The sequence below is a fragment of the Scyliorhinus torazame genome, chromosome 13 (genome assembly GCF_047496885.1).
Source record: "Scyliorhinus torazame isolate Kashiwa2021f chromosome 13, sScyTor2.1, whole genome shotgun sequence".
Taxonomy (NCBI): Eukaryota; Metazoa; Chordata; class Chondrichthyes; order Carcharhiniformes; family Scyliorhinidae; genus Scyliorhinus; species Scyliorhinus torazame.
Genome location: NC_092719.1, coordinates 32924343 through 32949509, shown reverse-complemented (window position 1 = coordinate 32949509; position 25167 = coordinate 32924343). Strand labels below are relative to the sequence as shown.

Genomic DNA, 25167 nt, shown 5'->3' with positions numbered 1-25167 from the left:
CAATTGTCATTTTGCTTCTATCGATCCTCATCTCCCCCCCAAGTACGCCACGATTTTCAACACCGCTGATTGTTCCAACTTCTTTCTCATCCAGTCCATTTCCATGACAGTTCTGTTCATACCTTTCACCGTTTAGGGGCTGTTTAGCACAGGGCTAAATCGCTGGCTTTGAAAGCAGACCAAGGCAGGCCAGCAACACGGTTCAATTCCCGTATCAGCCTTCCCGAACAGGCGCCGGAATGTGGCGACTAGGGGCTTTTCACAGTAACTTCATTTGAAGCCTACTTGCGACAATAAGCGATTTTCATTCATTTCATTTTCATTTCATTTCATTCACTTTGCAGCCATTGCTTCATGGTCAATGGTTTCTCCACTGTTCGCACCTAAGTTACCTTAAAATTTCATTCTTTCTCCACTCATCTTCACCACAAACATCGTATCACAAACAACGATGAATCAGACTACATAAGGGAGATAGACACTTGGTCACATGGTGTACCGAAAGCAACCACTCTCTAAATGTTGGAAAGACCAAGGAACTGATCATTGACTTCAGGAAGCGTAGTACGACACACATCCCCGTCTACATCAATAGCTCCGAAGTGGATATGGTCGATAGCTTTAAGTTCCTGGGGGGTCACCATCACCAACAGTCTGTCCTGGCCCACTCACGTTGACGTAACAGTCAAGAAAGCCCAACAACATCTCTATGTTCTACGGGAGCTAAAGAAATTTGGTATGTCTGCATCAACTTTCACAAACTTCTACAGATGTGCCATAGAGAGCATCCTATCCGGCTGCATTACAGCCTGGTATGGGAACTGCTCGGTCCAAGAACACTGCAGAGTGTGGTGAACTCAGCCCAACACATCACACAAGCTTGCCACCCTCCCATTAATTCGGTCTACACCTCCCGCTGTCTCAGGAAGGCAGACAGCATTGTCAGAGACCCCTCACACCCGGGCTTTGCCGTCTTCCAAACCCTTCCATCAGGCAGAAGATACAGAAGTCTGAAGACCCACACATACAGACATAGGAACAGCTTCTTCCCCACAGATACTAGACTCCTCAATGACTCTCCCTTGGACTGATCTGTTCCCTATAAGAACACTATTCACGATGCCCTCTGCTGCTCTTGTTTGGCCCTTGTTCCGCACTCTAACCAATCACTATTTGTTGATGTACCATTTGTCAATGTACTCTGTCGATTATTCTTTTGTCTACTATGTACGTACTGTGTACGTTCCTTTGGCTGCAGAAAAATACTTTTCACTGTACTTCGGTACATGTGACAATAAATATCAATCAATCATTACCCCGAATGATGCCATTTAGAAGCATGAAATCAGCTTTTACGTGTATGTTGACCCAGCTCCACGCCATCATCGATTCAAAAACTGTTACTTTCAAAGTTCCACTCTAACACATTCAACATCTCAACGCTCGTCTTCACAAACTTCAATCATAGGAACAGGAGTAGGCCATTCAGCCCCTTGAGCCTGTCCCGCCATTCAATGAGGTCATGGCCGATCTGTGACCGAACTCCATACACCTGACCCATAATCCCTCAATATTTTTGCTTACCAGATTTTAAATTAACAGCTGACCTAGCTTAAACTGCTGTTTGTGGGAGAGAATTCCAAACCTCTACCACCCTTTGAGGAAGAAGTTCTTCCTCAATCTCTCCTGAACGGTCAAGCCGAAGGTCGGCCCGTGTGTGTCCTGAAGATCGGCCCGCGTGGGTCCTGAAGGTCAGATGGAGACATAATTCACAAGTATGAGCTCAGCTTTCTTCTGCATGTCCCTGACAATCATCTTTATCTCTGTGACACAACCCTTGGCAGACAAACACACACATCACGTTGTGGCTGAAACAATATTTCTACAAATCAAACACTAACAGGCCAAAACCTTGTTTTGTTCGTAACAAAACTTCACATGCTAGTCCCCAATTTTATTTCCCTTCATGCTCACCACACTGAACCCACCAGCACAAAATTTTGTTGCAGTAAGTTTTTAGCAGTAACAAGGAGAGCTTCAAACTCCAAATATGGTCAGTCCAAAATCCTCTGTCATATTTGTCATTTCCAGGCTTGATTTCTTTCATGTTCTCCCTACCAACCTCTTGAGTTCTACCCTATACAAATTCCATCTCATTCAGAACCCCACTGTCTACATTCTAACCTAATTTGAACTCTGCTCACCAATTACCTGCCCCAACTGACCGCTACTAGCTCACCCATCCACTAATACAATGATTTCAAAATTCTTTTATGGCCTTGCTCCATCCCATCAATGCAATATCAGCCAGCTCTAAGCACCTTAGTTCACAGCCTCCATTTTAGAGTTTGGATTGTTATGTGCCCTTCTTGTTCTGTCCTCATCTGCAGAGTTTTTATAACTCATGTATTTACCTTCTGGTATTTTTCCCAAATATACCTCATTCTTCAATAATCTTTGCCAATCTATTTTTTCAATCTTTCTTTTGGTCACCTGCCAAATTCTCCTTTGAATTTCCTGCCCCTAAAGTGATTTGGAATAAATTTATAAATAAAGCAGCAGCAGGATCAGAGGGAATAGGGTTCAAGGCTAGTTGATGCCATTACAATCAATTCAGCTAGGGCAGAAAGGAGATACAAAGTATTTTGTGAACTTACATTTAATCAATCGGCACAAATTGTGTGTGGATCAGTTAAAATTTGAATGAGATCAGGGCTTCTGCCGGTCAGGTCAGAAAAAGCCTTGAGCAGAGCTGGGCTTGAAGAATGACATGAAATGACTCAGCAAAGGAGAGCAAGGAATGAGGTAGAGCCCTTTTTGCAAGCACAAATTTAACTTATAAAGCCACAAACTTTAAATTTCAACAAGAAACATGAAAACTTAACAGGAATGCAATGTCAAGTATTTTAGATGTGCAAATTTAAACTACAAGCATAATTTTTAACTTGGAGTTAATGGTACTTTTAAAGGTGGAGATGCTGCAGCAGGGTGAGGGACACCAAAGAAAGAGAAACTTTTCAATTACAAGAGGGGCCCAGTGGTTGGGCCTGGATTAACGCAGCTCCAATAAAATATGAGAAGCCATCATCCATTCATTTTTTTTCATTTCATTTCATTTCATGACAAAGATGCTTGTTTGATTGGCATCCCATCCACCACTTAAACATTCACTCCCTCCACCACGTATGTATAGAGGCAGCAGTGTGCACCATCTGCATGATGCATTGCAGCTACTAACCAAGGTTCCTATGACAGTATCTTCCAAACCTGCAACTTCTACCACCTCGATGAACAAGGACAGCAGATGCATGGGAACACCACCACCTGCAAGTGCCCCTCCCAGCCGCACACCATCCTGATTTGGAACATAAGCACCATTCCTTCACTGTCACTGGTTCAAAATCCTGGAACTATCTCCCTAACTTCACTATGGGTGTACCTACACCACATGAACTGCAGTAGTTTGAGAAGGCAGCTCACCACCACCTTCTCAAGGGCAATGAGTGGTGGGCAATAAATGCTGACCCAGCTAGCAACACCCACATCACATGAACAAAAAAAAGGGTAAATGTTTCTTTTCAGTTTACTCTTGGGATGTGAGTGATGTAGTCTCATTTATTGTCCATCTTTATTTCCCCTGAGATAGGCTAAGTTTTCTTGGTAAAATTTAATTTTCAACTGATATTAATGGTAAAACACACTTTTGGTTTAGATTTCTGTCAAAGAAACCATAAATGCAGTCTGTTTGCCTTTGAACAGAAGGGAAGTAGTGGTTAAATGTCAGCTTTACCTGAAATGAAGCTTTGAGAATTTAATCTCCAGTTTGTTTCGAAGAATTGCTTTACTGGCTTTTATTTATTGTTATTTTTGGAAAAACACAAAACTTCTCACTGTAAGGAAGAAATCACTCTTCGACAAAAACTCATGCTGAGCCACAGATTGTATACTGGGGAATTTAGCAAATTGAACATTTTCAGAATGCACTATTGTAACTGGAAGCTTACTCAAACTGTTGAGGTTAAAAAAAATCAATTAAAGCCTGGGTTTTTGTGACAGATTTGAGGTGTTGTTGTACCAGAAGCTTTTCAAGTCAGGCATTAAAAGTCACTGGGAACGATTTAATGGATAAACTTAACATGTTATTTTTGAAAAATGTAATTTGTACTTTAATTTAAAACCTTACTGTGGGCAACAGAATTTCAGTTATTTACAAAAATGTTGGGGAAAATACCTTTCAAATTGTATTTTGAGTGTTTTGTTCGGTTCATTGTGGCTTCAAGTGGTGGCATATGATTTATTTTTTATAAAATATTGACATGTTACTCAACAGTTCTCCCATTATAAGTGTTGAGATTAAACTTTATTGGGAAGTAAAGTTTACAGATAGCAAACATAATATATTATACATGAATAGATATAAAATGGAAAACTATTTCTTTACTGACGTACACATGAAATAAACACACAAAATATTTTTCATATTAGATGTATAAAACATTATGTAGGTCATGATTTCCTTTTTAAAAACCTTTGAGCAATGCAGACACGCTTACTGGTTTAGAGGAAGTTTATCCAGAGTGGCTATAGTCAAGTTTTTAAAATTTTCTCTGACGAGCATTTTTACATTTGGTTGCAGTTTTTGAGAAAACCTGACCGGTCACATCTTTGATGGATTCATTTTAATTAAAACAAATCTTCTCAATAAATGGAAAACAAACCTTTAAAAGATACTTTCATCAAAAATAAAATGGCAACCACTTCCAACTTGTTACAGAGGCAGACAAATGAAGGTTTTAAACTTGAACAAAATAGCAAATAAAATGCTGCAATATTTAGAACACAGCTGAGCAAGTTGTAGAGTGAAATAAAGAAACAGAATAGGGTGGAAAAGGACCATGTGAAGTATTACATTTTTAATGCCAAATTGTATTTTAAGGTACATTACAGTAATAAGGCTACTTTAAAGTTTCCATGAAATATTACCAATCTGCAATTTACATCCTTAATATTAGAACGGCATAAAATAGACTGATGAGAAAAAACTGTTTGCTTCATAGAGACAGCTCCATTCAGCAAACATTTGCCATTTCAATAAATATGGACAATTCCAAATTATTTAATTGTGAGAATTGAAAACCACCAGGCAAAGCCCCAAAAAGATTCAAATGCAAAACCTTTCCCAGAAATTGGAGCATAATCAAACAAAAAGACAAGAATATTAATGAGATACTCCAGATGTAAATAACATTCTGCAAATGGTTTCAGCAAGACAGGAGCACATCAATTAAGTATTTGATTATTTATGTCCACACTTGTATATTAACTTCAATCTGTTAGCAAACAAGTGTTAATTCAAATAGTGGAAACCTAACTGTAATATAACATATTAAAGATAATGTAGATGTGGGTTGGGGGCAGGGTCAAGAGAAATGCCAATTTGGGGGAACCATAGATTTGAGCCAGGGAAATAGGTGTGGTGATCTGCATATCTGTGTATATTAAGCAAGGGGTCAATGTAAATGCAATACAACTGAGCAATCACTAGAGGGAGCACGGGAGGTATAAAAACACGAACAGGAAGTCAGCAGACACTTCACAGGAACTGGTAGCAAGACACAGACAGGCAGCTCAAATGTAACTTAAAGTTAAGCACTAAAGAGAAAACGAACTCACAATACTTCAACTTCAAGACTACGAGTGTTATTAAGACACAAGGAACAACACATGTCGTGCTTCTTGTTGTCTTTGTTATGCTTCTTGTTGTTTTTGTTTTTCTACCTCCCGTGCTCCCTCTAGTGATTGCTCAGTTGTATTGCATCTACTGACCCCTTGCTTAATATACACTGATATGCAGATCACCACACAAGGAACAACACATAGTACCAGGAGTGGGGTTCCAACAGATATCATGGAATTAGCAAAGTCTTCCCACATCGAATGTCCGGTAGGAGTTCTCCTTGCCATTTTGGTCTTTTTGTGTCTGCAGCTTGTGAAAATGAAATGAAATGAAAATCGCTTATTGTCACAAGTAGGCTTCAATGAAGTTAGTGTGAAAAGCCCCTGGTCGCCACATTCCGGCGCCTGTTCGGGGAGGCTGGTACGGGAATTGAACCGTGCTGCTGGCCTACTTGGTCTGCTTTAAAAGCCAGTGATTTAGCCCAGTGAGCTAAACCAGCCCCTCTGGTGTAGTGTTATAGTAAGCGTTCTGAAGTCACCTGGTACCATGTGTTGTTCCTTGTGTCTTAATAACACTCGTAGTCTTGAAGTTGAAGTAGATGCTTTATTGTGAGTTTGTTTTCTCTTCAGTGCTTAACTTTAAGTTACATTTGAGCTGCCTGTCTGCGTCTTGCTACCAGCTCCCGTTCCTGTGAAGTGCCTGCTGACTTCCTGTTCGTATGTTTTTATACCTCCCGTGCTCCCTTGAGTGATTGCTCAGTTTTATTGCATCTACATTGACCCCTTGCTTAATGTACACAGATATGCAGATCACCACAATAGCATGGACATTTTTGAGATGGGAGGAGAAAGTAATTAGGACACTAAAAGATTTGTTTATTGGGGGCCGTTTTGTGGGATTGAAGGAGCTGGGAGCGAAGTATGGACTGGGGGAAATATTTAGATACATGCAGGTTCAAGACTTTGCCAGAAAGGAGAGTCAGAGCTTCCCAGTAGAGCTGGCTTCCACATTGCTGGAGGAGATGCTGATGACAGGGGGACTGGAGAAGGGGGTAGTATCGGCGGTTTACGGGGCTATTTTGGAGGAGGAGAAGGCGCCACAAGAAGGGATCAAGGCAAAGTGGGAGGAAGAGTTGGGAGAGGGTATGGAGGAGGGGTTCTGGTGTGAGGTGCTCTGCAGGCTGAACGCCTCCACCTCATGTGCGAGGTTGGGGCTGATACAGCTGAAGGTGGTGTATAGAGCGCACCTTACAAGGGCAAGGATGAGCTGGCTCTTTGAGGGGGTAGAAGATGTGTGTGAGCGTTGCTGGGGGGGGGGCCACAAACCACATTCATATGTTTTGGTCCTGTCCAAAGCTGGAGGATTACTGGAAGGAGGTTTTTAGGGTAATCTCTAAAGTGGTGCACGTGAAACTGGACCCGGGCCGTCGGGAGGCCATATTCGGGGTGTCGGACCAGCCGGGGTTGGAAACGGGTGCGGAGGCAGATGTTGTAGCCTTCGCCTCATTGATCGCCCGAAGTCCTATCCTGTTAGGGTGGAGATCAACCTCTCCACCCTGTGCCCTGGCATGGCGGGTGGATACTGCTGGAATTTTTGACGCTTGCAAAGGTCAAATTTGAACTGAGGGGAAGGATGGAGGGATTCTACAATTCATGGGCAATATTCATTATGCACTTTCGAGAATTGGATCACATCGAACATTAGGGGGGGGGCGCCTGGGAGGGTTGGGGGAGAGGGACAGCATGTGTTAATGGTGACTATGGGTGATTCCTGATTCCTTTTTGTCATTTGTTAATGTTAACATGCGGGCTAATGTCTGGGGTTTGGTGGGAGGATGGGATCGTTGTTATTGATCTGGGAATTGACATTACATTCGTTACTGATTATTGTTTACTGTTGGGTGTAAATTTGGGAGAAAATGTTAAAAATGAGAATAAAAAATATATATTTTTTAAAAAGACAATGCAGATGCAAACATTGGTACACATCAAAATGTATTAAGTTCTACAGTACTCTGCTTCCAATACTTGTTCAGTGAACCTAGTAACTGGCAAAGCAGATTTGAAAATTATCCTTCAAAATATACTTCATATTCCCTTAACCATAAATCTGGACAACAATCTGGATTGCTGGAAGATGACAATTTTTTGTGTGGTTTTCCAATTTCAGCTTGCTGGTAGCCTTTGATTAAGTTCAAGGGTACACTTACGAAACTGGGGCTAAACACAACCAATGTGTTAAATAGAAATCTAAGCCTTCCCTCAATTGCTAAAGCAGTGTGCATTGTGCCATGACCGTTACAAGAGGTAGAAAATAAACTTAATGGAAAGAAGGCATGGAGTGTCTTGTAATTAATTTTCCTATCAGATTGCTAAATTTACCCATGAGATATCAAGGATAAATAGTCTGCTCTCATATAGAAACATGGTGTTTACCAATGCTGTTAAATTATTCAGCAGTTTCTAGCAGAGATGTGTCTTGTGCCTCGTGAGCTAAAACACTTCAAACATATCACCTTAACATGTAATGCGTGAATACACTGTAGTTAGACAAAAAAAAAAGCTGAAATTAAAAGGATTACCACAGGAATAGACAACTCTATTGGAAACAACAAAATGAAAATTAAGCAACAACAACTTTCACTGATTATAACATTGATCACATAAAAGAATGGCCTGCATTATGGATGGTGAGAGTGTGGAAGAGAAACGTAGACATTGAGTAATGAAAGTATTGAGGCACGGTGGTGGAAATATAGATTATTTTGCTGCATTTACTGAGGTGCCACTTTTCAGATGAGCTGTTGCAGAATTACAGAACGATTATGGTACAGAAGGAGGCCATTTGGCCTGTTGCATCCATGCCAATTCTGCGAAACCAATTCAGCTTGTCCCACTTGCTCGCACTTTCCCTGTAGCCCTGCCACCTTTTATTTCTTCAGATATTTATCCAATTCCCTTTTGAAAGCTACGTGTGAATCTGCCTACATCATCCTTCAAGGCAGCACTAGACACTAACCACTCGGACCATAAAAAAGTTATTTTCTGACTCGGCTTTAGTTTTTTTGCCAATCAATTAAAATCTGCATCCTCTGGTTCCCGACCCTTGTATGAATGGGAATGATTTCTCTCTATCTAATCCGTCTGAATCAGTCATGATTTTCAACATTAAGGGTGGGATTTTCCATGCCCCCACGGTGTGTTTTGCAATGGCGGAGGCAGCCCAACATTGGCTGCTGTTCTAAGCACCCCTGTCGCCTGGAAATCTGTGGCGGGGGTTTCCCGTCAGCGTGTCTGGAATATGCCGCCGGTGAGAATGGTTGGAGAATTCTGCCTCAAATGTCCTCTCAACCTTCTCTTCTCGAAGGGGAATAACCATTGTTTCTCCAATCTATCCACATAACTTAAATTCCTGGCCATTGGAACCATTCTCTTAAAATCTTCTCCGTGCCCTCTGCAAAACCAGCACATCCTTTCTAAAGTGTGGTGCCCAGAATTGGACACAATTCTCCAGGAGAGGCTTAACCAGTTGTTTCACAAAGGTTCATCATAACTTCCTTGCTTTGTACTCTATGCCCAGGGGTCCATACACCTTTTAAACCATTTTCTCAATCTTCTCTGCCATATACCCCTTAGATCTCTCTGCACCTGAGAGAACTATACTCTTTAGTTTATATTGCCTCTCTTCATTCATCCCACCAAACCTTATCACTTCACACCTTTCTACACTGGATTTCATCTGCCACATGTCTGTCCACTCCATCAGTTTGTCTATATCATCTTGAGGTCTACTATTATCCTCCTCACAATTGACAACACTTCCCATTTTTGTATCATTGTAAGTTTTAAAATGTGCTCTATATTCCAAGTGTAAGTCATTAATATACAACAAGGAAAGCTGTAATCCCAGTACCAACCCTGGGCAAATCAAATGCAAATCTTCCTCCAGTCTGAAAAACAACTGTCCGTTACTGCCATTTCCTGTCATTCAACTTCATCTCCATGCTGACAGTGTCCCTTTTTTAATTCATGGGCTTCAACATTGCAGGCACTTGTTACGTAGCATTTTGTCCAAAGCTTTGAGTGTCCATATACATCTTCTCTGCCATATACCCCTTAGATCTCTCTGCTCCTGAGAGAACTATACTCTTTAGTTTATATTGCCTCTCTTCATTCATCCCACCAAACCTTATCACTTCACACCTTTCTATACTGGATTTCATCTGCCACATGTCTGTCCACTCCATCAGTTTGTCTATATCATCTTGAGGTCTACTATTATCCTCCTCACAATTGACAACACTTCCCATTTTTGTGTCACTGTAAGTTATAAAATGTGCTCTATATTCCAAGTGTAAGTCATTAATATACAACAAGGAAAGCTGTAATCCCAGTACCAACCCTGGGCAAATCAAATGCAAATCTTCCTCCAGTCTGAAAAACAACTGTTCGTTACTGCCATTTCCTGTCATTCAACTTCATCTCCATGCTGACAGTGTCCCTTTTTTAATTCATGGGCTTCAACATTGCTGGCACTTGTTACGTAGCATTTTGTCCAAAGCTTTGAGTGTCCATATACACCATACTAACCACATTACTCACATCATGCTGTGTTACATCATCTAAATTCAATCAAGTTAGTTACACAGAATTTGCCTTTAACAAATTCATGTTGGCTTTCCTTAATTAATCTGCACTTATCCAAGTAATTGTTAATTTTGGCCTGGATTATCATTTCTAAAAGCTTTTCCATCATCAAGGTTAAACTGATTGGCCTGTAGTTTTTGAGTTTATACTTAAAGAAAGTTTATTTCTGTTCTAGTTATACAAAACAAATCCCACAGCATTTTTAACTGAAGAGCAGGGTGTCCAGGGAAGTCACCCTTTTGTCCACGAGACTGTCAATTTAAATATATATTTTTAAGACTGTTACAACTCATTTCATATAAGCATCCCAATAAACTAGCCTTGCATCCCACCATTTGGGCCGGGATTTCAGGTTTCATTGAATGGAAATCAAAGTACTCAAACCAAAATTAAGGCCGAATATGCATTTAAAGTGGCATTTGAAGTTAAGCAGATAGGTTACAAGGCAAATAAAACAGGAAGTGCTGGAAATACTCAACAGGTCTGGCAGCATATGCGGAGAGAGAAATAGAGCTAACATTTTGAGTCCAATATGATTCTTCTTCTGCTAGGTCTGCTGACTATTTCCAGCACTTTCTGGCTCATTTCAGATTTCCGGCATCCGCAAGATTTTGTTTCATTTAAATATCAAGGCAAATTGCCTTTCTATGTGAATTTGGAAGGGAAGGAACATAATGGACGATTGATCAATTTCCATTGGTGGAGCAGAGGAAGTATGGGACTATTATCCAGAGTCAGTTGAATGCACAGCTGGAGATGTCCCAAATAATATGGATGATGCCATGAAAGAATTTGAAAAAAAAGACATGGATCTTGAATTTGATGCCCTGGGATTAATAAAGCCAGTGAAGCTACACCAAGAACGGGTCTCCCAAATTGCTCACAGCTAATGAAGTACTTTTGAAGAATAGAACAAGGTCCCACAAACAGATCAATGACCAGATAGAATGTTTTTGGTGTGACTGATTGCTGAATAAATGTTAGCTCGGACACGTGAAGGCTCCCTGCTCATTAGCTAAAAACAAAACCTATAGCGTTTTGCAATGACTAAAGCAGATGTGAACTTGGTTTAATAGCTTATCTGAAAAACAGCATCTAAGTGCAGCACCCCCTCAGCACCTAACTGAATACTTTATGCTCAAGTCTTTGGGAGTAGGGTTTGAACCCATGGCCTCATGACTCAATTGTGCTACTACTGATCGAATGCTGACACCTGGCAGAGTATGATGTACAGATTTTCTGCAGGAAATGATGCTGTCTGGTATTTTGAGATTTGATGTCAATAGGCAACAACTCTAAAGTTAGTGTTGATGGCAGAGAATAGAATTGGCTATCATTGGTATACACATATAAATTTGCCCTGTGCTTGCAGGCAATGATGGCTTGTAGTGATGAGGGGATTAAAGATGGGATTGCAGGCCACACAAGCACGGGAAGTAAATATGTTTGAGACGGTGTCAATACACGCTGTGACAATTAAGAGTGAAACCATGGAATAGTGGAACAGTGGTGAACCATGGCAGGGATGGGGTAAAAGAAAATGAAAGTAATGAGTGTTGAGAGCAGGCAAAAGGAAGAAAGGGGATTTTGAGTTATGCTCACTTATATAGGACTGGGCCAGGGGTGGCTTTAACCAGAGCAGACTCCATTCTTGAGCTTAGTGAAAACAAGTTAATACTTCAATGATAACAATGTGCTCACTGGCCTTATGAAAAAAGCAGTTTGGGAAGATGGAGGATATGTGGGAATGGTGTGTGAAAAAGAAAGCCTGAGCCAGGGAACTTTGATGGTTGAGAAACTACCACATTGTGGAAGTTGACAGAAAGTCCAGTTTAACTGCTATTATTAAACTATTGCCTATTATAAAATATCTAATGAGATGAATATCAATAACATTTATATAAAAATGTTCACTTACTGAATGTCCCAGCACAGCCATACTGTAGAAAAATGCCCCCATCCTAGCTTCCTAATCACATGATATCGTGCATTAAACAGGTCCCCTATTTTCACAGCATGGTAGCCACCTGAAAGACAAGCAAGGAAAGACAAGTAAGGCCATTATTTTTCTTAAAATAGATAGTAAAGATAGAGTATAGCCCAAAATGGAACTGCAGCTGTGAACTTGAAAACACAAAATCTTGGGTTATAAACAAAAGAACATTTTAGCAAAACCAATAACCACCATCCAAAAGTATTGTAGCATTCATTTATAAAACCAAGTTATCTGTTGTTTGATATCATCTTTATTCTTTGAAGCACATGGCCATATAAATGAGAAGCAATTGGGGAAGTGGAGCTGAGAGAGATCAGCCAAGATCGCACTGAATGACAGTGCAGGCTTGTGCGATTCTATAGTCTACTCATGCTGCTATTTCTTATGTTCACATTTGCCTGGACAGCTGTAGTTTTAAACCAAGTTTCCTCACAAAACAATGTACCAGCCTTTGAAAATATAAAATGATTAACCAAATGATTTTCAAATACAAGAGTTCACATGTTTGTCTCTAGAATGCCACGGTCAAATCCAAGATGCATTTTTCACAAGTTGACAACTTGAATTAAATTAATTCCACAGAAGGAAAGTCTTCCTTAGAAGAAATATGCAACCGATCTGTACTATACATTAAATTATGACAATTTCTGAAGGCGTTACCTTCACATGAATTCAGTAGATCAAAATAGCCCAAGACCAAATTGGTATATAACAAATGATATTAATTTATGGGCAACATCCCTGCTTCTGAGCAAGAGGCTCCAGGTTCCAGTACCACCACAGGCCTTCATGACCAAGAGAGGTTCGTTCATAATGTGGTCAACAGATTGAGTATCAACCTGCAAAACCTTTCCAACACGCCAAAGGCAGGCGTGAAGAGGTGAGGCTCCTGATCAGCCATGCATAATGTGAGTGGTGCTCCTCCAGCTATAAGCCTCTGGCAACCAGTTCTTTTGGGGGGGGGGGGGGGGGCGGGGTGGTCTCGCTATGGGAACAGATAAAAGTCTGTCTTTGGCATCACATGATGTGGGAAGAGAAGCAACAACAATAATTTGGGGGATATTAGTTTTTGGAACTCGTCAAATGGATGGCTGCTTTTCCCTGGTTCTGCACTTTGCTATTTTCTCAACATAGAGAGTTTGCGTTCTGTTCTGTTCCAAAACGTTGACTGTTTCTCTTCGGAGATATTGCCTGAGCATTTCCATCAATTTTTGTTTTTGTTTCAGATTTCCAACATCTTTGTACTTGGCTTTTGAGTTGTTTTGCTGTAGAGGGTTTGCAATTAGATATTAGATTTAAAACTAGGACCTCCATGATAATAATCTTAGAATTACCCCCAGGGCCATACACTAGACAAAGATAGAGAGAAACAGATTGGTCTTGTAAACTGAGTAAGACTAGATTCTTAATATTGTGTTTGACACCAAGATAACTTTGCAGTCACACATCCACGGCATTATAAAGACTGTTTCCTTCCAGCTGCATAACCAATCTCTCACACACGCACGCTCATCCTCCCCTCACACAAACACACACACTCACTCATCCCTTCTTTTAAATGCATACACAATCATCCCCCCTCTCTCACACACACACTCACTTAATCCCTCTATCACACACAGAGCCCACTCTCTCATGGGTGCCTCTCGGAGGCCAGGCCTTCCCCTTTTTCTGCCCAGCAACAGTGAGATGGAATAAATCAAATGGGCCAATCAGATTTGAGCCTCTCGGAGCACTGGGTAATGAGACTATCTACATCCACTGCTCCAAGAGACCTTGCTCTGATTGCCCTATTTAATTGCTGCAGTTAATTTTGAAATTGGTTGGTTGCTCCTATCGAACCAGCATTTGCTGGTCATATAGAATCTCTACAGTGCAGAAGGAGGTCATTCGACCCATCAAATCTGCACTGTAGAGCACTCCACCCAAGCCCACTTGCCCATCCTATCCCAATAACCCCTTAACCTAACCTGCACATCCCTGGCATTAAGGGAAAATTTTGCATGGCCAATCCACCTAACCCGCACATCTTTGGATTGAGAGGGGAAACTGGCGCACCTGGCAGGGCAGGATTCTGCGTTCAGGGTGTGAGAGCGGGTGGGGATAGAGTATTTTAGGGACCCATTCATTTGGTTTGTGTGGGGGGGGCGGGGGGGATGTAAATACATAGACAGGAAATGACTGCCCGACTTCCGATGTGGACCATGGAGTAAGTTGTCACACACAAGGCAGCTCCTGCCCAAGGTTACAGAAAAGAGCTCTTTTTTAATCAATACGGGATGGAATTTTGATGAAAAGACGTAGGTGAATGTTGGAGGGGTACTTTCCCCCAGGAATGGTCTGTCTCTTGGTTACCAGACCTGGCAGAAACAGTAAAAGATTTGGCTGGAGCTGCAGTAGGGACAAAAGCCTCTTCCAGCATGTAGGCGGGGGAAGGGCAAGCTTAAAGGCTTCAAGCTGACTTGAGGGCCTTTATTAAAGGTGAATTCTAGCAGCAGAGGGAACAACTGTGAAAAGATCTCACCAAGGCCATTGAAGAAGCGGGGACGAGGCTTCCGGTGGCGGCCATGGAGGAGTAGGTCGCGCATTCGGCAGCTCCCGTCTGGAACGGACTCTCAGACCTTTTTCAGGAGTTTCCACAGACTTTTTGGGGCAGATTGGTGAATCGAACACTGCCAAAAGGATTCCCTCTCTGTGGGACTTCCGGTGACGGCAGGCGGGAGGCAGCTGCGCGTTGGAGGGCTCCCATTCGGGAACGGCATTGTCGGGGTTAACGCCCGGTCTTAGGGCCAGCGAAGGCAGTGAAAGTCGGGAGACAGCACAAAGACGGGAAATGTCAAAGACCGGCAAAAAAACGGCCGTGGGAAAAGCAGCTGAAAGTCCGTCGGGGAGTGAAAAGGTCACCGCGGGGTCAGTAAAGAAAATGGAGGCTGGAGCGCTAGGGGAGGCCGCATTGCTTACGGCTGAAGAAATAACTAAGGTGATGGCCATGGAATTTGAAAGGCAGTTTACGAAACATATGGAGGCAATGAGGAAGGAGATGTAGGTTTTGAAAGTGCTGGTGGAGGAGGCGATTACCCCGGGGAGGACGGCGATGGCGAGCGCAGTGGTGGAGGTGCGGGAGCAAGGGGAGGCGCTGAAGGAAGTGGAAGAGACAGTACTGCAGCACAGTGGTCAACTTACCTCGATGGGGAATGAGATGCGGAAGGTGATGGAGAGGCAAAATGGAAGACCTGGAAAACAGATCCAGGCGACAGAATTTGAGGATTGTGGGGCTGCCTGAAGAAGTTGAAGGACCGAGGTCGACTGAGTATTTTGCCGCGATGTTGGCGAAACTATTGGGGGAGGGGGAGGATCCCTCCCGATATGAGCTGGATCGGGCACATCGGTCGTGGAGGCCTGTACCAAAGGCAAGTGAGCCGCCAAGAGTAGTGACTCTGTGCTTCCGTAGGTACAGTGTAAAGGAGAAGGTCCTGTGCTGGGCTAAGCAGAAGGTGCAGTGGGCTGGAGCTTGTATATGCATATACCAGGACTTTACGATGGAGCTGGCAAGGAGGCGGGCTGCCTTCAACCGGGTGAAGAGGGCACTGTACGTTAGCAGGGTGCAGTGCAGCATTGTATATCCAACGAAGCTGAGGGTGATCTACAAGTTCAAGTACTTTTATTTCGGGACAGCAGAAGCAGCCGAGGAGTTTGTGAAGGCAGAAGGACTGTGGCAGAATTGAGAAATGGTCATGTACCAATGTAGCCTCATGACTGTATTTTTTTTTTCTTTTTTGTTTCACTGTGTGCTGGTGTATGGGCTATAGGAGCCAACGTTGTGTGTATTTGGACAAGGGAAGAAATGGGACTTTCAGTCGAAATGAGGGCTCTTTGGGGGGTAGGTGGATATGCGGGGTTTGTGTGCTAAAAGGGGACTTCTGGGTTTTTCCTGGGGGCCGGGCAAGGGGGAAAGGGACCCGGGCGGGGGCCTCCACGCTGGCCGGTTTAAGCCGGCCAGTGAACAGGAGTGAGGTGGGGGGAGGGGCTGCAGCCATCGGAGCCTGGCAGAACAGGGTCCGAGTGGTCTAGCCGGGGTGGAAAGTTGGGGGGAAGGAACCGAGGTTGGGGGGAGGGGTTTTACAAGAGGAAGTGGAGGGGGAGGAGGGGTTTACAGCGCTTGGGTGTCATTTACGGTACTCTTTTGGAGGTTGGATGGCATTGAGTGTTGTCGTGGGGGGGGGGACTCTATCGGTTAATGGTGGCCATGGGCGATTCCAGACTCCTTTTTCTTTTTCGCTTTTGTTTTTTTTCCCACCGTGGCAGGGTTTGTTTTATTTGAGGCATATATTGACAGTTGGGTGGGGTGGTGGGAGGATGGGATCGTTGTTGATGTCAAGAGTATTGACTTTGTATTTGTTACCGTTTGTTGCCTGTTGGTGGAGTGTAACTTTTTAAGGAAAATGTGAAAATGGAGAATAAAAACATTTTTTTTTTAATTAAAAAAAAGAAAATGACTGTCCTCTCCAGATTTCTGTTTGTCTTTCAGTGCCATCTTCATCCCCGAGGCCTTTTCAAGTGGGTGAATGAGGTTATTTCGGGCTTTGTGTGGGCGGGTAAAACCCCGTGAGTGAAGAAAAGTGTTGCTGGAGTGCAGTCGGGGGGATGATGGGTTGGCACTCCAGCAACCCGATGGTGGGTCGGTGTGGGAGCGGATGGAGGCGGCGTCATGCAAAGACACATGTTTGGGAGCACTGATAACGGCACCTCTTCCGTTCTCACCGGCCCGATACTCCATAAGTCCGGTGGTGGTGGCGGCTCTGAGAATCTGGGGGCAATGGAGGAGATATAAGAGAGTGGAGGGAGCATCGCTTTGGACCCCGATTTATAATAATGATCGGTTTGTACCGGGTAGGCTGGATGGTGTGTTCCGGAGATGGCAATGGGCAGGAATTAGAAGAATGGGGGATCTATTTATAGACGGAAGCTTCCCCAGCTTGAAAGCCTTGGAGGATAAATTTGATTTGCCAGCAGGGAATGGGTTAAGGTATTTGCAGGTGCAAGACTTCCTGAAGATGCAGGTTCCGGCCTTTCTGCTGCTGCTGCCACAGGGGATACAGGATAGAGTAGTCTCCAATACCTGGGTGGGAGAGGGGAAGGTATCGGATATTTGTCAGGAGCTCTCGGAGGCGGATGAAACTCCAGTGGAGGAGCTTAAGGGCAAGTGGGAGGACAAGCTAGGAGGAGCGATAGAGACGGGTCTGTGGGCGGATGCCCTAAGCAGGGTTAATACATCCTCATCATGTGTCAGGCTTAGCCTGATACAATTTACGGTAGTCCACCGGGCACACATGACAGTGGCTAGGATGAGCAAGTTTTTCGGGGTAGAGGACAGGTGTGCGAGGTGCACGGGAAGCCCAGCAAATCATGTCCACATGTTTTGGGCATGCCCGAAGCTTAGAATGATTTGGTAGGGTTTTGCTAAGGCAATGTCCATGGTACTAAAAACACGGGCGCTGCCGAGTCCGGAGGTAGCGATCTTTGGAGTGTCGGAAGAGCCGGGGGTTCAGGGAGCGAAAGAGGCCGACGTCTTGGCCTTTGCCTCCCTGGTAGCCTGGAGATGGATCTTGTTAATGTGGAGGGACTCGAAGCCCCCGAGTGTAGAGACCTGGATTAGTGACATGGCTGGGTTTCTCAGTCTCGAGAAGGTAAAGTTTGCCTTAAGAGGGTCAATGTTAGGGCTCTCCCCGAGGTGGCAGCCGTTCGTCGACTTTCTCGGGGAAAATTAAAATGTCAGCAGATGCAGTACTCCAAGTGGGGGGGGGGGGGGGGGGGGGGGGGGCTGGATTGTTGTATGGTTGGGGTGTGTGAAGATTGGGATGGGGTGGAAATGTTTATTATACCATGTTTATGTCATTGTTATTGTTATCATTATAAAAACTTTCAAATACCTTAATAAAAATATATATATTTTTTTTATAAAGTAAATACATAGACAGACGTTGGGTGAAGCATACTGTGGAAGGGAAATTAATATAAACCAACTTAGAAGCATGCTGGGAAATGCTTGACCATAGTTCAACACTGTTTTTTAGCGAAAATAAGTAGGTCAGATAACATAAACGAAATACTGCTTAATATTCTGGTCTCGGCCTTATTATGATAACACATTGTCCTCCGAAAGATAACAAAATGTGTACTCGAGTTGTTTTTGGCCAAGGGCAAGAACATGCGTGCGTACAACGTATTTCATCTTGAGGACTTTCCAAGGTCTATTTAATATAAACACAGACTATAAAGATATGCATTCTACAATCGAATCTCAGAGTGCAGTGCACTGGCTTTGCAGCTGGAACACTCTCTCTCCGCAAATGTATTTGTGTAAATAAATTTCCTTAAATCGAACCTCGAGGAATTTGTCTTTATTATGATTTCCACAACAAATTGGCATAGTCGTTGCAGTTTCCCTAATTTAACGGGATGTGAACCCCGAAACGATTCTCTAAACAGGACTCTCTCAGCTGAAAGGGAGAGCCATAGCGTGACCCCAGGGGAAAGGGGGGTCTGCTGCCCGGCAGTCTTAATTACTGGCCAGTGACTCATGCTGGGAGAGTTATCTTAATTAATAAATTAATGAAAGCTGCATGGGAAGAAAAAAGGCGCTTTAGAGACTAAAATGTTTTTTTTAAAAGACATCGAAGTTTGTGAAAGGATAAACACCGATGTGCGCTCCCTGTAGTATTTGTAAATGATTTCCGCAGTCGTTGTTATTGTTATATATATGTTCTAAAGTATTTTGCAGAAGGAACGATGAGCAATAAACTCGACGCCCCCTCACAGGTCGCCCCGAAGCTTCGGTAAAGACATCCGGAGCGAGAAAGAAGGTGAACTCCTTAAAGAGGACATATAAGGGAGTCAAAATGAGTAAGAAAATGAAAAGAAACGATCGTAAAGCAACGGAATGAGGTAGGAAAACCTATATGTCCCGCATAGGAATCTAATGAAGCTGACCCCCTCTCGAAAAAAAAACAGGGGAGCAAGAGTAAATAGAAGATTAAGGTAAAAGCTTAACAGATGGATTCCTGTAGAAAAAGGGAATTCAGATTTGTCTGTAGCCGTGAGATAAGGCTACCGGTTAACTGTGATATTTGTGAGCTGTGAGAATCTGTGTGTTTTGTTTAACCAATTAATTTTAGTCAAAGCATGAAGTGCTAAGTGGGTTGTATTTTTTAATTTTTAGCGTCTGTCATTGTGAGTCAGAGATTATAACAAGTGAATTTTGTTGAGATTTCTCTAATGAAATGAAACATATGCAAATTAATATCAGTTTAAAAGAAAGTGCCTTTACGAATAAAAGTAATTGAATATGAATACGTTTTTAGATTGTGAAAAGACGTAAATGGCATCATTCCAAGTTCTCCGCCCCTCGGGCTGCAGGAAACATTAACCATTTCAGCAGACAGTTGACCTTTTCTGAATTGACAAAGATAAATATACGTCTCTAAGAATTGCTAATGCCTATAAAATAAATCATTGGAAATTGACTTAAATGTGTGCTATTTATAGCACCCTCCCAGGGGATGTTTTGCTGCTTCTAAAATACTCTTATGGTGCATCTTGGCCAGCTTTAAAGGATGGGATTGCAGTCCCACCTGGCATAAGTGGGGCTGGGTTCTCAATAATAATAATCATTTGAATGAAGGAAATGAGTCCCTCGAACACTGGTTAGCAAATAGAGGGAAAGAGGCTATCATGCAAGGGGCCAAGAAGCATTTAACCCCCAGGAAGGATGTACCGCAACTAGCGACACCTGACCCTTTTAGGCAGACAGACACTCTGCAAATTAGGAGCGGTAATACATTGCATTCATAATGGAATGTTTATAGAACTGTCTCAAATACGAGCTCACCAGCTGCAAAATGTAATAACTTCTGAGCTCAGAAGTTATTACTGGGAACCCAGCCCCCATTTATGCCGGGTGGGACTGCAATCCCATCCTTTAAAGCTGGCCAAGATGCACCATAAGATAGAGGGAGTGATCAATGCACTATTACAGCAAGGGGTGCTGAAGAGAACACAAAGCCCCTGTAACCCCCCTATACTCCCCATTCCAAAGATAGGAAGACCCAACGAGTGGTGGTTTGGACGAGATCTCAGAACCATAAATAAAACTGTTATCACTATTGCTCCATTGGTGCCGGGCACAAATGTCATTTTGTCTTCTATACTACCAACAACGGATACTTTCTCAGCCTTTTTCTCCATACCATTGCACCCAGAATGTCAATATCTATTTGCCATTACATATCGGAGTTAACAGTATTAAAAGAGACTTGGACGAGTGCCAGTTGTCTGCAGGCTCAACATTCCCTCAATATGATGACGATTTATTGATAGCCTCAGAGGGAGGGCTAGTTTGTCAACAGAATACCCTTTTGTTATTATCACATCTGGCAGAAAGAGGGCATAGGGTCTCAATGGACAAACTGCAATTCTGTCAGTAGACAGTTCAGTATTTGGGATTTCAGCTGCAGCAAGGACATCGGAGGCTTGAGTCTGAAAGCGTACAGGATGTAGCAAGGGTTCCAACTCCGCGCACGGAAAAGGAGACCCTTACCTTCCTCGTCATGGTGGGCTATTGCAGGCAGTGAATACCGGACTATAGAGAGATGGACGCAGTACTGCGCAAGGCTACCCTACAAGACGTCCCTTCAGCCGTTACCTGGATCCCAGAGGGAGCAAGCATTTCGTAATTTGAAACAAGCCATGATTAGCGCCCCTGCCTTGGGACATCCTAATTTCAGCAAGCCCTTTACTCTTTATGTGAATGAAGCAGGGGGATTTGCAACAGGGGTCCTGGTGCAAGAGCATTGAGGAAGGAAAAGACCCCTTGCCTATTACTCGGTGTCCCTATGTGCTGTGGTAAAGGGTATGCCAAATTGCTTAAGAGCAGTAGTGGCCACAGCGTCCATAGTAGAAAAAAATCAGTGTTGCTGCTGCTTAATTCATTCGCAACGTAGCATTTTACTACGGCTAATCACACTGGGAACAAAGTAATCTCTCGAAAACCAACTTTACCTACAAGCGAGCGCGGCAGCTGTCAACCCTGCAACACTCTTGCCCACGCCCTCGGAAGCAGAACATATGTATTATCATGACTGTTTACAATTGGTTGAAGCCACCACAACCCTTCGACCTGATTTATTGAGTCATCCACTAGAAAATGCAGACATCATCTTTTTCACCAATGGGTCAGCAAACCGACCAAATGATATGACACTCCTGGCCGGCTATGCAATAGTAACTCCATTCAAGATAGTGGAAGCTTTTGCTCTGCCTTCAGGAACGTCTGCTCAAGCGGCCGAATAGTTTGCCCTTACTAAAGCATGTATTATAGCTAAAAATAAAACAGTCAATATTTATACTGATTCCCCATCCGCCTTTGGGGTAGTACATGATTATGGCCCAATTATGGAAAAACAGAGGATTCATAACTTCCTCCGGCCAACCTATTAAACATGCTAAATTGGGTTTAAATTTACGAGATGCTGTTCAGCTGCCCAGCAAGATGGCCCTTTTAAAGTGTGAAGTGCATACTACCGCAGACGATGAAGTCTCATGTGACAATAGATTTGCTGATAAAATAGCAAAGGAATTGGCTCTCAAACAGCAGCCTCAACTGCAAGCGGCTGCAGGTGAACTTCCATCCACCATAACAGAAACAAAGTTAAAACAGGCACAGGAGCAAGCCTCCCTACAGGAGCATCGCTTTTGGCTAAAAGCAGGTTGCTATCAAGACAATTTTGGTAGGTGGATAAGGGCTTTGAAAATAGACCAAACGTATGAAGCTCTCAGAGAAATTATACTTTTGGAGGAGTTTAAAAATTCAATGACTGATGTAGTGAGAACTCGTGTGGAAGAACAGAGGGTTAAAACTGCGAGATTAGCAGCAGAAATGGCAGATGATTATGAATTAGTTCATAAATCAAAGTTTGGTTTCCGACATCAGTTTCAGCCTGTGAGGGATAGAAACTGGGGACATGAGAAATACTCAAGTGGTAAAGGTAAAGGTGATCTGATGGGAGACAATAAAGAGAGTGTACCTCAGATTAAAAAAGAAATCCAGAAGGGTAGAAAAGAAATGAAACATTTCAAATGTTTTCATTGTAATAAACTAGGCCATGTAAAGTCACAGTGTTGGTGGTTGAAGAAAAGCACTGGGAAGGCTGATGTGGTAAAACAGGATAAGACAGTGGGGTTTGTTAAAGTGGTAAAGGAAAGCCCAAGTGAAGCGAAGGAGGTGCAAAAGATTGTACAGCCTGATCAAGAGGTGATTCATAAGAAGGTGCCAGATCTCTTTGAAGAATTTACTTGTGTGGGTAAAGTTTACTCATGTGTATCAGGAGGAGCAGGTAAAGAAGTCACAATTTTAAGAGATACGGGAGCTAGTCAATCTTTGATGGTAAGAGATGAGGAGTTATGTAGTCTGGGAAGAATGTTGCCAGAAAAGGTGGTAATATGTGGAATTCAGGGTGAGAGGAGTAGTGTTCCATTATATAAGGTAAGGTTGGAAAGTCAGGTGAAGAGTGGTGAAGTGGTAGCAGGAGTAATAGAGAAATTATCTTGTCCAGGAATACAGTTTTATCTTGGGTAATGATATAACGGGATCGCAGGTGGGAGTGATGCCTACTGTCGTTGATAAGCCAGTGGAAAATCAGACAACTGAAGTGTTGAAGGACGAATATCCTAGGATTGGGATACCAATGGGTATTAACAGTGACAGGGGAACTCATTTCACTAGCAAATTGACCAAAGCCCTAACAGAAGCCATGGGATTTGATTGGAAATTGCAAAGACCATATCAGCCACAATCCTCAGGAATGGTGGAAAGGGCGAATGGAATAATTAAAACTGCAGTTACAAAAGTGTGTCAACAAAATGGGCTGCTATGGCCGGATGCCATACCCAGAGTAATGTATGCCGTGAGAAATCAGAGAAGTCGTAATACAGGTTTAACCTCGTATGAGATATTAATGGAACGTCCCATGACAACATGAACTAAACCCCCAATGACTCCAGCGGCAGTAGCCTTAATATGGGCAGGTGAGGCATCACTAAAATATGCCCAGGACATGTGTGAAGCCGCTGGGAAAAAAAACATGAAAAGGTGCAACAGGCTCAGATGCATCCAAAAGAGGGAAATACACACCCTTTAAACCTGGAGATCAAGTATATGTGAAAGCACTAAACAAAGATTATTTTTCTCCTATGTGGAATGGACCCTACCAAGTGCTGCTAACAACCCGAACAGCCGTTAAAGTAAAAGAAAAGCCAGATGGGATCCACGCAACTCGTGTAAACTACATCATACGGAACTTTGAGAGTACTAGCGAAACGCTGACCTGGAGAGAATGACGGCTTTGATGTTTTCTATTATCATATTAATCCAACATCACGTAGAGGGTAAATTGCATACTAACACCTTAATATACATGTCTCACTCATACGCAGAGAGGGTAAATAAATTCAGTTGTTGGGTTTGTACACAAATTCCCAGATGCTCGGGGGAGGGCTTCCCTGTGCTTCTCATCCCATTCACCAGTAAAGAAATAGCAGAATGGGCTCTAAGACAAAATAGTACAGGACGTGGTGAAGATACACAGAATATGTTAGATTGGAGATTAAGCTGGATATGATATGAATAGGTTTGAGGAATGGTGGAGGCCTAGGTTTAATGTAACACATCAACCGCCCTGGGTGATCCTTCCCAATTATACTGGAGTCCCAAAAGGAAGTATATGCTTTAAGAATCATAAAACATATGGGACCCACTCAGTAGGCATGAGTCAGTGTGATCAGACCTTGAATTGGCAACCCCCTATGTTCCACCTTACAGCTAAAGGACTATTCATCTTTGATTGGTCAGGAGTTGAAAATCAAACTAGTGGAGGCTCCTGGGAAGGGGATCCGATTAGACTAATGATGACTGATAGTAAAGGAAACCTGATCGCATATAACGGCACGTATTTTATCTGTGGACGTAAGGCGTACCTGTGGTTACCAGAAAATTGGGAAGTCTCCTGCTATTTGGGATATGTAGTCTCTTATGTACATCACGTCCAGCAACTGCAGGACCAACCCCATCACAGGACGACACGAAGTGTTATGACATGGGCACAAATGCTGGGAATAATGATACCACCATTAGGAATAGCCACTAATACATACGAACTACGCGAACTACGAGACATCCTAGAGCAGGTAGGTAATGACACTGCAGAAGCTGTTAACCAGATAGAAACTGAGATGGTTGCTGTAAGAGCAGCTGCCCTGCAGAATAGAATGGCTCTTGATTTCTCGTTAGCTGAAAAAGAAGGTACTTGACCGTTGCACATACATCCCTGATAACTCAGAAAAATTGATAACCTGGTGGATCACATTCGTAGAGAGGTAACAGGATTACACGAAAATGAGGGATGGGACTTTGGCTTTGGATGGTAGGATCGTCAGGACAGAGGATTGTGTTCTGGATTATAATCGCCATTGTAATCTTGATTGTCGTATGGTTACTGTTTTAATGTTGCGCAAGATATTTTTATTGTTCGAACACGGGAACAGCCCTAGCCACCTTGCCACCAGGCTCATAACACGCAGGGAACTGTCATACGTCCATTCTCCTTACATTATGAACCACCCTTCTCTACGGAGGACACGATAATTTACTAAAAGGTATTGATCAAAAGATCAACAAGGAGGGAATTGTGGAAGGGAAATTAATATAAACCAACTTAGAAGCAAGCTGGGAAATGCTTGACTATAGTTCAACACTGTTTTTTAGCGAAAATAAGTAGGTCAGGTAACATAAATGA

At 42.9% G+C, this 25167-nt stretch overlaps 1 protein-coding gene across 7 annotated transcripts in view; it reads right to left on the bottom strand.

The window, feature by feature from the left end:
* The window catches only part of srpk2 (SRSF protein kinase 2), a 366377-nt gene that overhangs the window by 102641 nt on the left and 238569 nt on the right, over nt 1-25167 (bottom strand). For all 7 annotated transcript variants that reach the window (XM_072471289.1, XM_072471294.1, XM_072471293.1 and 4 more), the window contains one exon: nt 12242-12350. In XM_072471289.1, the coding sequence (XP_072327390.1) occupies nt 12242-12350 (109 nt within the window). The remainder of the gene's footprint in view (nt 1-12241; nt 12351-25167) is intronic.